The sequence below is a fragment of the Glycine max genome, chromosome 15 (genome assembly GCF_000004515.6).
Source record: "Glycine max cultivar Williams 82 chromosome 15, Glycine_max_v4.0, whole genome shotgun sequence".
NCBI classification, from domain to species: Eukaryota; Viridiplantae; Streptophyta; class Magnoliopsida; order Fabales; family Fabaceae; genus Glycine; species Glycine max.
The window spans coordinates 29,437,838-29,450,831 of NC_038251.2; the positions used below are offsets into that span (position 1 = coordinate 29,437,838).

At 29.5% G+C, this 12,994-nt stretch overlaps 1 protein-coding gene and 1 long non-coding RNA gene across 2 annotated transcripts; both read left to right on the forward strand.

Moving 5' to 3' along the window:
* The first annotated feature begins 7,472 nt into the window (after positions 1 to 7,472).
* TIL' (temperature-induced lipocalin') lies at positions 7,473 to 9,384 on the forward strand. The gene is made up of 2 exons (NM_001251565.2): positions 7,473 to 7,996; positions 9,005 to 9,384. Exons 1-2 carry the CDS (start codon positions 7,625 to 7,627, stop codon positions 9,185 to 9,187), a joined length of 555 nt encoding a protein of 184 aa, NP_001238494.1. The 5' UTR covers positions 7,473 to 7,624; the 3' UTR covers positions 9,188 to 9,384.
* On the forward strand, positions 8,003 to 8,579 carry LOC121173628 (uncharacterized). The gene is made up of 2 exons (XR_005888850.1): positions 8,003 to 8,145; positions 8,289 to 8,579. It is a non-coding gene; the product is annotated as an uncharacterized lncRNA (long non-coding RNA).
* Positions 9,385 to 12,994: the final 3,610 nt, after the last annotated feature.

Below are 12,994 nucleotides of genomic sequence, written 5' to 3' on the forward strand. Positions count from 1 at the left end.
ATGTCATCAACATATAATATAAAAAATAATAAATTTACTCTCAATGAATTTTTAGCATACACAATCATCAACCAAATTTACCTCAACACCATAAAAGATAATCTTAATGAATTTTGTAATACCATAGACGAGAGACTTGTTTAGAAACATAAATAAATTTTTTTAGTTTGCATACCATATACTTTGGATCATCTTAAACAAGGTTTTCTAGTTGTACCATATAAATTGTTTCATTAATGTTTCCATTTAGAAACGTAATTTTTACATCCATCTATGCAAAACAATCATCAAAATGATCTACATTGTCATTATAGTCTTAAGAGAGTCTTTCTAAGAAATAAAAAAAGAAAGTCTCTTTGTGATCAATGTCTTCCTTCTTGTAAAACTTTTGACCACAAAACAAACTTTATATATTTTAATATTACCCATTAAATCCATTTTTACTATAGATATTTATCTACAACTTATGGGTTTCACACTTTCAGGCAATTTGACGATATCCCAAATGTCATGTTCAACCATCGATTTTATTACATCATTTATAATATCAATCCACTTGAGAGTTAGAGCACAACATGACTTGACTAAAGTCGATTAGACCTTCTCAGTCAATCTAATGTCATATTCATGTTTTTAAAGAAATATAACATAATGATATCAAATTACATTTTTCCTTTCTCTAGAGAATCTCCTTAATGACACTTCTTGAGGCTATTGAATTTGAACTTTAGGTGGTGCTTGAGAGGAAATCTCAGTGTTGTCTTATCTTTTAATAATGTTTGGAGTAACATAATTATTTAATTACCATATCCATTTCTTGAACAATGGTAAGTATAAAGACTTATTTATCGCCAATAATAGGTTATTCTTTAAAGACAACACTTCTTATGTTTTCTTCTCCTCCAAACTCAATTTCCTCAAGGAGTCTTGCACGTCTCAAAGCATGATCTTAAAGTAGAATTGTAAAACCTATACATGCAAGAGCTTTAAATGTAGCAAAAAAAAAAAATTGTAACTAATTTTCTTTAAGTTTAGCTTACCTTCATGCAACCTATAAGACATTGCTTTAGCTGGACATCCCTAAATGTGCATATGCCTAATGCTAGGATTTCCCTGACTCACACCTATAGGAGTTATTAGTGACTATTTTAATTGGTACCCTAAAAGATATAAATTATATTCTTTAATATCTTTCCTCAAAGTGACTTTGGTTGAGAAGAATCAAACTTCTTACCACATTTGCACAAGTCTAGTTTCATCATTCTGTAACTTTGTTTATGCTAGGTTTGCTTAACATTATATGTTGTAAAACAATTTCACAATTATTGAAGAAAACACATGGCAAACTCCAAACATTGTACCTTATGTCATATCTACCATAGTATTTCCCACGATCAGATTTGACAACCTTAATTTTTTTCTAGTTGAAATTCAACTTCAACTTTGAAAAAGTAAATGTCTAGAGGTCAAAACTTCTCATAATTTAAATAAAGAAGAATCATCTATGAAAATAATAAAATACATTTTTTCATTCCATGAATCTATAAGGAATAGAACACTAATATATGTATGTATTAGTTCTAAGACATTCTTAGTTCTTTCAGCACCTGAATTCCATTTTATTTGTTTACTTTCCCTTTATATATTCAATGTAGACTATAAGGTCCAACCAATATAAAGGATCCTGAATTTTCTATAACACAAACATTCAAATTCTCTATTAAGAGATATGAATTAAGCCCTTATGTTATAAAGTAACAAAATTCTCATTTAATTTTAAGTTTTGTACCACCCAAAATTGTTTGCAATAGGAACACTCAAATATCCATAAAATAACGCATAACTTGCAACATTTGAATCACAAGAGACACTAACTTTATTATTTTTAATTGAACAAGAATGACTCAATTTGTCCAAATTAGAAATAAAATTTAGTTTAATAAACAACTTAATATGTCTCAACCAAATTGAAATGAAATTGAGTCTTTTAACGCAACATAAAAGTTCCCATAGCTTAAACTGCAACTTGATGTCATTGCCCACATAAATGAATCTTTCATTATCACTTGACAGATGACTCCATAGGTGCCATCGTATAGACATGCTTATGTGAGTAATAGAACCAAAATCTACCCACTAACATCCTTCGGTACAAAACTAAATTAACTTTAAAGTAAACTTGTTAACTGATTGACAAGTGTACCAAATGTCCAAGTAATAAAGACTCGGAAGTCCGAGTGTCGATTTTCATAAGGACTTTGTTTTGTACTTGTGTTGGATAATTTCCAATTTATAAGAGAAAAAGATAAGATAATGTATAAAAGATAAATTTAAAAGAACAAAATATAAAATAATAACTATTAATAGAAAATAAAAGAAATAATAGGGAATTCAATGGGATGAGAATATTAGACCTAGCATGCCTTATTTGCCTAAGATGTATTATTTGTGATTTTTCTCTATCAATCAGGTGAATTTATCCTATCCACATCTGTTAGAATACTTGTCCCTGATGTCTCATGATGACAAACCTATTTTACCTATCTATCTCCCAAATGTCTTTGCAAAGAGTCAATAGATAAAATGCATGAAGTTCTAATTCTAAATGTTTGCTTTGATGCATGGGCATAATGCAATCACTCTATGTCTATCAATGATTTTATTAAGATACCCCTTCCTTTTAGTTCTATTAGAAATTACCCTCTATCGAACGACTGATTCCTAAAACAAATGCATGCAAAACCTTCCTTGTTTTTCTATTAAGGATTACCCTTTCTCTCGCACCTAACCACTAAAGATGATGCAAAGATGAATAATACATGAAATTAAAAGTAAGAAAGGATAATAGGAAAGAAAACACCTATTTGCATTGATAAATATGAAGTGTACAATACATCTTTTGGCTTTTTATGACTGCTAGGACCTAATTAAGGGTTTAGCCTCTCATAGCCATAAGGGACCTTACAATAAAAGAGGGGTATAAGAATTGATGGAGAAGAAGAGATGGTAAAGGGAATAGAAAATGATGGAAGAGAAGAAAGAATTCCCTAAGGAAGAGTTCTTAGGCTTTAAGTGTGTATTAGAGAGTGCTCTGAGACTCGGTGTGTCTTTTCTCCTTGACTTGACTTCCTTTTTATAGCTGCTAGAGTGGACTTGGGATTGACTCCCTTTTTATAGTTGTTGGAGTGAACTTGGGCCTGATGCCAAAAAATCTTCCTTATTTATATTTTAGATATCTTCTGGATTTTTGTTGCTTTAATCCCTCCTTTTTATATTTGCAAACCATAAATAAGAAAAATATCAATTCCTATCATTTAAGCCAAAAATAACTGCTAAATAAATATTTTTAAAGATATTTTCAATATATTTTTATCATAAAAAATAACCCATATTTAACGGTTATCATAAACAAAAATGAGAAGTTTACCATTCTTTGCACACTAAATAGTGTAATTGAAACTTTTTTTATATGTCTCATCCTACAAAAGCAACAAGGAAAATCCTTATCTTGTTCTCTTGTTTCTTCTCTAGAAAAAAAAATTATGTAATATCCTTAACTCTCAATTGACTCTCTTCAAACTCTAAATTTTATACATGTAGCTTTGGGATTCAAATAATACGAGTAATTTAAACTGTAACAACAACAACAACAACAATTAAAGAAGAGAACAATAAACATACCATGCACAAATAATCTTTATGATAAATTTCAAGACCCAAATAAGATACCTAGCGTACCATTAATCCTCAATCTCTGGATTATAAAAGACTAACTGTAAGTGGTACTCTTAACGCATTGATCAAACATTGGTGATAAGTTCTGTCAAACAAAGGTTGTCTTCGGAAACTTCATTGCTTACATGAAAAACTTATATGATGATTACTTTGGTCAAGTAATGATTATTTTTTAAAACATTTCATTATTCACATGAAAATCAATCTAATAATAATTCGTGTCAAATAATGATTGTCTTTGGACATTTCATTATTCACATAAAAAATTATACTATTTATAATCACCACATGTTTATCATCATAAGCATGTAATTATTCTATCAAATTGTGTCTTCCTTTGGGCCAAATATAATTCGCATGAATAATTCTATGCAACATCTATGTAAATTCAATCAAATCAACTCACGCAACAAATGTTACTTTGACAACATGTTTCAATCAATTTAACAAAAAAAAAATACAAGACAATTTAATATAATAAATGGGAGGTCTTAAAATTACACAACTTTCACATATAATCAAGTAAGTTATATAAAAACATATACGACAGAACGTGCAAATATTTGCAGAACAGACCCATCACAAGATACTGTCAAATAATAATCTTTCTTTTGATTGACCATTATTCACATAACAAATGCTTTATAACTGTCACATATTTATCATCACCGGTATGTTATTATTTGGTTAAATTGCATCTTCTTTTGAGCTGAACACAATTCACATAAATAATCTTATACTAATATCTATATAATTTTAATCAAATCAAATTTCACAATAATTTTTTTTTTGACAATATATTTGTCAATCAATTTAATTAAAAAATTACCAAAACATAAAAAAAAGGAGAGAATCCATATATATTGAATTGCACCCAATCATGATAGCATTTTATCATTGACTTTATTCCTTAATACTGCAACCATAAAATAAAATTCAAATGGCAAACTCTTTATTATTATTATTATTATTATTATTATTATTATTATTATTATTATTATTATTATTATTTCTTTTCTCTCAAGTAATCTTTTGAATAAAAGATATGGTCACAATATATTTCATTATGGAAACTGAAAGACAAATCCATGAGTCACGTTTGCTTTCAATCAAATGCAAACACACTTATGCAAGCCACAGAGCGTCAAATTGCTTTCTAATAAACGTAAAATACTGGGTCGGTCTCTTAAGACCAAGTTGAAACATAAGAGAAAAACTTTTGATGCCGAAACCGTATTCATGACAAGATCAATTCAAGAAAAATATCCAAATATTAAAATAATTAAAAAAACTTATTCTAACAATCAAACAAAAAAGACCTCATCTAATACTACTTGTTAGAATATCTTTTGATCTTTATCTTTTATGTGTGGAAGCTAAAAATTCGTAGGTTTATTTAAGATAATTTATTAAAAGTTTTATGATCTATATAATATGTGATTAATAAGAAAGATTAGACAATGATATTATTATTCTTCTTTAATTAAAAGTTTCTATATTTCTTAATAGAATCTTTAAAAGTGGTAAAGATACATTATGGGTAACTAATCGTGGACCATAATCTTTTTATTATAGTGTCTTAACTTAATAAATTTCATATTATTCTCTAATGGATTAACATTCGCATATGATCATTTAATCATTTAAATTCATATTATTTAATTCTCTAACATACTCACTTAATCTAATCACTTAAAATAAAAATCATTATAAATCACTAATATAATTATTCTATAATACTACCCCACTTTGAATAGAAAATTCCAACATTTACGACTACGAAAACAAATAATTGAAACTTGAAACAGAAGCAAAGCTTGACCTTGCGAATTAATACTAGAAACTGCCATCCTCTATCATATTGTGTACGTGTTTCAAACTCCTCCACACCTTTTTCCCGAATTATTCTGTTATTACTCTCAAAATTTTTTGTCCCGTTGTATACAGATAGAGGAAGAAAAGTTCTACAGTATTTTAGCTGTTGAGAAACAATTCTTAATTTGCCAAATTATATTTTTTTAAAAAATAAATTTCATCAAATTTATTCTTTCAAATTTAAAATTTTAATCTTTTCGCCTTTTATTTTCATTTATATGTAATAAAATAGTTTAAAAGTCAATTAATAATATTAAGGTATAATTTAATTGAATAAAAATAAAGCATGTTTAGATAATCTTCTCCACAAACATTTAAGAGAAAAAAAATTAAGAAAATAAAATAAAATAAATTTCTTTCTAAACTAAAACTAATTTATATAAGTCCTCTCATATTATCTTCTTTAAAAATTAATTTTTAACTTATACATAAACTAATTTTAATTTACGAAGAAACTTATTTTATATATTTTTTCTTCTTATCTTTTCCTATAAGTGTTCAGGAAATTTTTTATTTAAATAAAATAATAGTATCAGTAATAAACTGAAAACTAATTTTAAAATGTATATAAATATTTAAAATGAAAATTATACTTACACATTCTTTTTGAACCAACTAAATAATTACTTTAACAAAATTCAATGAGCTTTGTTGATGATAAGATTAAAATTTAAAACCAACAATTGAGTTACCACAGTCTCTTATCAAATTTATTTACAAACATTTTAAATAACATACGAGTGATAAAGCATTATTATTTAAACCTAATTAATGTTGTAAATAAGCATTTAAGTTAATGACATCAAACATGAATAAATAAAGAGATAAATAATATATATTTTAAAATTTGAAAATTAAATTGATAAACTTTATATAGAAAAATAGTAAATTATTTTTTTTTCAAAAAAAATTAAACATAAGCGTTCATAAACACAATTATTAAAAGTCAAAATAACATTTAAGTAAAAAAAAGTCAACATAACATTAATTATTTAATTAAATCACTCATCATTCAATTTTATGATGTTATAAATAAAGCTATTAAGTTGTTGGTAATTTTGGTTTCCTATTTTGATTAATCCGTTATAAATTTGGTTTAATATTTAATCTTGTCCATATTTTTATTTTTTTTATTTTGTTCCAATTTAATAATATATCTAACATATTCATTTATGATACCATAAAAAATGATTAAATTTATTAAAATATAATAAATAAATAAAACATATGTAGGCAAATTTGAGGATTGGACCAAAATTAAGAAATTTCTAAATAAGCTGGAACAAATTTGTCTACTTTAAAATAAGTGATTCAAAATTACATATTGAACAAAGGACCAAAGTTGTGTTTAAGTCTGAATTTTTTGGTATAAAACACATGCATCATTCAATAAGAAGTGTAAGATTGACGTGGAAAAATGAGAATAGAGGAGAGAGAAGTAATATGTCTCAATCCCTTCATTAACAATAATTAATAAATTAATATTTGTTGAAAAAAAAACATGTAACTTTTTCTATGAGGAACTAATCTAGTTACTAGTTACATACTTAACATTTAAATTCGAAATCTTTAAGTTAACTTGAAATAATGTCATTGATTTAGGTGTGTTCTTTTATGTTAATAACATCAAACATAATAAATACAGAGTTAAAAAAATATTTTAAATTTGCAAATTAAATTTATAAATTTTATATAGAAAATAATTCATTTATTATTTTCAAATTTAAAAAAATGAAACATAATTTTTTTTAGAAGAACATAGATGTTTATAAACACAATTATTAAATATCAATATAACATTAACTATTAATTAAAGTTATTATGTTTGATATTAATTATCTTCGCACGCTAATTCAAGAATTGCCGAACAAGCTTTGTATCTGCTATCTATCTATTTATATCCACATTAGAAACCTTATCAAACCCAACAACCACTACAAAGAACCAAGAAACCAAGCAAATCATTGTTCTCTCTGTCCTGTGTTTTGTGATTTCCCCCTTCAAGCCACCACCAATGGCCAACAACGAGATGCAAGTTGAGAGGGGTTTGGACTTGGAAAGGTACATGGGGCGTTGGTATGAGATAGCCTCTTTCCCTTCAAGGAACCAGCCCAAGGATGGCGTGAACACCAGAGCCACATACACTCTTAGGAATGATGGCACTGTGCAAGTGCTCAACGAGACTTGGAGTAATGGCAAGAGAGGGCACATAGAGGGAACTGCTTTTAAGTCTAACCGCACAAGTGATGAGGCCAAGTTCAAGGTCAAGTTTTATGTCCCTCCCTTTTTGCCTATCATTCCTGTAACAGGGGACTACTGGGTTTTGTTCATTGATGGTGATTACCAGTACGCTTTGATTGGCCAACCAAGCAGGAATTGCCTTTGGGTAAGTAAGCCTATTTGCCTTTTACTTTTCATGTTTTGGTCTTGTCTCAGTTTTTTTTCTCCAGGTTTTAATTTGCTTGCTAACAAGTTTTGTCACAATCCATAGTATAAAAAATTGCTGACAAATGTATCTTAGAGAAATGCTAGCAGGTAGTAGCCGCATCACAAATTAGTTTATAAATTTTCAGCTTATTTGCTATAAGCTAATTTTACCAAATACACCATTGGTTAAAGTTTATTAAAAGTTATAAAATGATAAGTGTCAATCTTATGTGGGCGCAATGTTATTTCAGTGACTTGAAAGGCCTTGATGTTACTGCTCAATTGCTATTGCTTTTTTAAACCATTGCTTGTTGTTGCGGGAATTTGATTGCACACGGAGGCTTTTCATTTTAAAAGGTGCTAGAATAGAGAAGAGTAAAGTGGCAAAAGGTTAATATAGTTGCTTTGCGTGCGACTACTACCATGGTCTATTTGGGGAAATTTCTCTATTACCGCCGGAACTACTTAATATTAACCATTTCGCAGAATCAGTTCTGTTGAGTATTGATATCTTATCTATAAAATAAAAAGTTTTGCTGCAATGATTCACACAATTGATATGGTTCAGAATCTCAAATTGCCATCTACAATCGTAATTCGGACCCCAACAGTTGACTCTTCACAATTGTTAGCAAAATCACCATTGTCAATGGCGAAATTAGACAATTTTTAGAGCACTGAGAGTTAAGAAATAAAGAAAAAATAAATCTTTTTTTTTATAAATTTTTATTTTTCAAAATAAATTGAGGGGGCTTCATATAATTAAACATTTGTTTGCAAGTTTTTACAATTTAGGTGTTGTAAATGCAATTTTAAACCTTGATTACAAATGAAACAGCACTAGAAATATGCCGTGTGAGTACCATGGAGTTTTTATCTTCTTAACAATTGCTTTTGTATATCTTATTTATGATCTGTTCAATAATTTAATTTTCTGGACATAACTTTGGTTAATTTTGAATCCTAGATATTAAGCAGGAAACCCCATCTGGATGATGAGATCTACAACAAGCTTGTTCAGAGAGCTAAGGATGTAGGATATGATGTGAGCAAACTCCACAAGACCCCACAGAGCGATCCTCCACCAGAGGAAGAAGGCCCCCAAGACACAAAAGGCATTTGGTGGCTCAAATCCATTTTGGGGAAATAGGCCTCCATGATGATATATAATTTATTATAATGAAAATGTATTTCAATTTCATTACATGCAATGAATAGACAGATAATGAATTTTTAGTTGGGCAATTTCAAGTTAGAATGCCTCTAAGGCATGTATACATTGGTTTGCTATTTTATCTGTATATGAACTTTTGTGTGGTGTCACTGGTGTGGCTGTTGCTTGGTTCACTGATGTCTCCTTACTTTTGTTCTTAACAATTAAAGGTTGTCTAATTAATCAAAGAAAAACTTTGGCGTGTGAATATTTTGATGATGCTATTTTTTTAATTACTATGTTGAAGTTTGTAATTTAAATATTATAACTTTTTATTTCATTCAAGTGATTCGGGTAAGGCTTTCTAATAGATAGGTGTTTGGATTTGTGGGGGTAGCTTAGACCCATTTTTTCAAGAGTAGATATGAGTTCTGTTATTATTATTATTTTTTATTTATAAAATATGCTTGGTTTTGTTTTTCAAACAGGATTTTAATTCTAAAATTAATTTTGCGAAGAACCAAATTTTAAGTAACTTTTTATATTAAGTTTGACTATGAAATTACTTTTATAATAAAAGTTATTAAATATAAATTACTAACTTTAAACTCTCTTTTAACTAAAACTAATTGTTAAAAAATAAAATTCTTGCCTTTGCTGAATGTACCAAAAAAAAATATAAATATACCTAAAAAGAATTACCTTTGCAGACTATATTTGTATCATAATTTTGGTTTATATATAAATGAGACATGTTAATTATTATGTATTAGTTTTCTATTGTAATAATGTCCTTAAAATAGGTGATTCATTCGATGGCAAATCAAGTGGATTTAATTGTGAGATTCATCGAACAATGAAACGTAATTCTAAAAGTATCAACATTTAAGTATTATTGTTGACTAGGGCGAGAATAGTGCATTGAGGCTATTGTGTGAGTAGAGTGATGGTCACATCTCACAAGTCATGAATATGGGATATCAAGTTGGCACACAGGTATAAATATTATGAGTAATATTTATATTGGATAGACCCGCTCTGAGAAGGTTTCATAATAGTTATGTAAGTGTTATAAGAGCTTCTCATGGCAATCATAAGGTGATAGTAGTCTTTCGACTTTAAATCATTATGATTCGTACATGTAGGAGTGATCATAAAGGTAGTACTTTGGCCTATAATGAATCATGATGAGGGAAGTGAGAGATGTAGATAGGATTCGTCCCTCTTACATTACAGGAGTTATGCTTATGGGTCTCTCGATAGAGTGAGACGTGCAAAAATTGACCAATATGAGATATTGGATCCATTTGTGTTTATGTGTCCACTAGGGTATCGAGAAATCAACCATTAGAATTAACGAGGATGACACTTTTATGCCTCATGTTCGATCAAGACATTTGGATGAAGGGACACAAAGTCTAGTGATTTAATATAGTTTTTAGTCTCATAGGAGCTTATAGGATCACACACATAGAATAATTGATTGGAGCAGATGAATAAATTAAATATGATTGAATTTAGTTGATAGTTAATTAATAAAATAAGATTTAATTAACAATATATTCGATAAAGTATTTTAAAATTATACACCATGAAACCTCAACAAATGCATAATGTTGTAATCAATCAATCATCAATTAAAATAAATTTATGAATCCACTAATAGTTTTGGAGTACATGTGACATTCAATAATTATTTTCTAGTTTTGGATGACTTATGCCATCATGTAGTGCTTCATAGCTGATTGATTCAATTACAAATCACATTTAAGTTAATATAATTTGAATTCAAATAAATATCAATTAATTAATAAATGTATATTTGGGGCAAACAAATCAATTAGAGAAGGCACAATTATAACTTTTGGAGTCACGATCTTCAATAACGTTGTTGTATATGACAACTCTTGAGCAACGAGGTTTTTTCTCTCGCATGCCGGTTCCAAAACCTCCTGATGGGGGTGGAGGGGCCATGATGGTCATTCAAAAAATTTTGTTTTGAGATAAGCTTATGGATTTTCAACATCCTAAGGACAAACCTGGTAATGAAGAATCTCTTTCGAATAGAATTGGAGAATGGTGATAGGTTCAAACCTAAATATTTCATTGATGATAATATCTTGCAAGACCTATGGTTACCATGGAAGGATGCAGTGATTGTGAAACTATTAGGAAAGATGATAGGGTTTGTCACAATGCACGATAGGTTGAAATCTATTTGGAAATTAGCAGGAAGAGGAATAAGCCAATCTTTGTTTTTATTTTGGAGACTCATACTAGCTTTTCTCAAACTAAAGTGTTGTTATAGAGGATGCTGATGGCCATTACTCCAACGACATTTGGGAGTTGATTTTGCATGATTTTCCTTTCATTGTCCAGATCATTGACTCAATGCCACAGAGTATAACTATCATGATTTATAGGGGTAGAAGGTCTTGGTGCATTTTGAGTTTCTATGCTAGCCCTATCCTTTCTTGAAGAAAACACCTTTGGGATCACTTGTTCACTATGCTTGGATCCATATCACCCCATGGATTTCAGATTGAAAGGGATTCAGAGAAGTCTTGAAAGGATTGATCCTATTTCCTTTCTTATTCTTCAAGATAGGTTGCTTCAGGATTGATAGTCTATTCTTTTTCAGGAAGAGACATTTTGGTTTCAGAAATCTTGAGAGAAATGTATTCGTTTGGGGAGTAGAGACACCTCTTTCTTTCATGCTTAAACAATTATTTGAAGGAAAAGGAACAAGGTTCATAGATTGTTTTTGGAATATGGGGATTGGTGTATGGAGGAGGGCATGCTTCATCTAGAGGCTGCTAATTATTTCCAATAGCTTCTTGGTACTAAAGAGGTTGTGGGTTGTGATTGTGTTTCCTTTTGTAAGCCTCTTCCTAGTGAAACAATCCAATCCCTACTTCAACATATTTCGAAGGAAGAGGTTCATGTGGCCCATATAAGCATGAAGTCCTATAAATCATCAGGTTCTAATGGATTCTAACTCATTTTTAAAATGTTTTGGAAGGATGTGGGTGAAGATGTGTGGAAGTTTGTTTTTAGTGCGTTTTCCACTAGTTATTTTGACCCTCTAGCTGCGGACACCCTCCTTGTGTTGATTCTTGAGGTTGATAACTACTCTAGACTTAAAGAGTTTAGCCCTATAAGTTTGTGTAATGTCTTGTACAAGCTGGTATCGAAAGTCTTAGTCAAGAGACTTTGACCCTGGCTGTGTGAGTTGATAAGCTCTCTCTATAACAATTTTATTCCAGGTAGGAGCACTACTAATAATGCTATAGTTCTCCAAGAAATTTCCCACCTTATGACGAAGTTTCACAAGAAGCATGAAGACTTCTTTCTGAAACTGGATTTGGAGAAAGCTTTATGGTAAAATTGATTGGGATTTCCTTAAGCATACCTTGAGGATATTTGGTTTCCCAAAGGTTATTGTTGTTCTTATCATGCACGAAATTTCAAGATCTCCATCTTTTCCTGTGGAATAGTTGTAAAAACCTAGGGTTTTCTCTTGCTACAAGGCTTCTCCAACGTGACTCCATCTCCTGATTTGTTTGTTCTGTGTATGGAGTGTCTTGGTGAAATGATTTCCTCGAAGGTTGATAAAGGCTCTTGGAAACCTTTAATTTTTCCTAACAATGGGCCCAAAATTTCCCATCTATTCTTTGTGGATGATGTCCCTGTCTTTACTAAGGCAAAGCCATCTTATTTTAAATATTAATATCTTTCAAAATAATAGAAAATATCTCTTCAACATCAAATAAAAGAATGAAAGATTTTCAATGCATCCCTAAG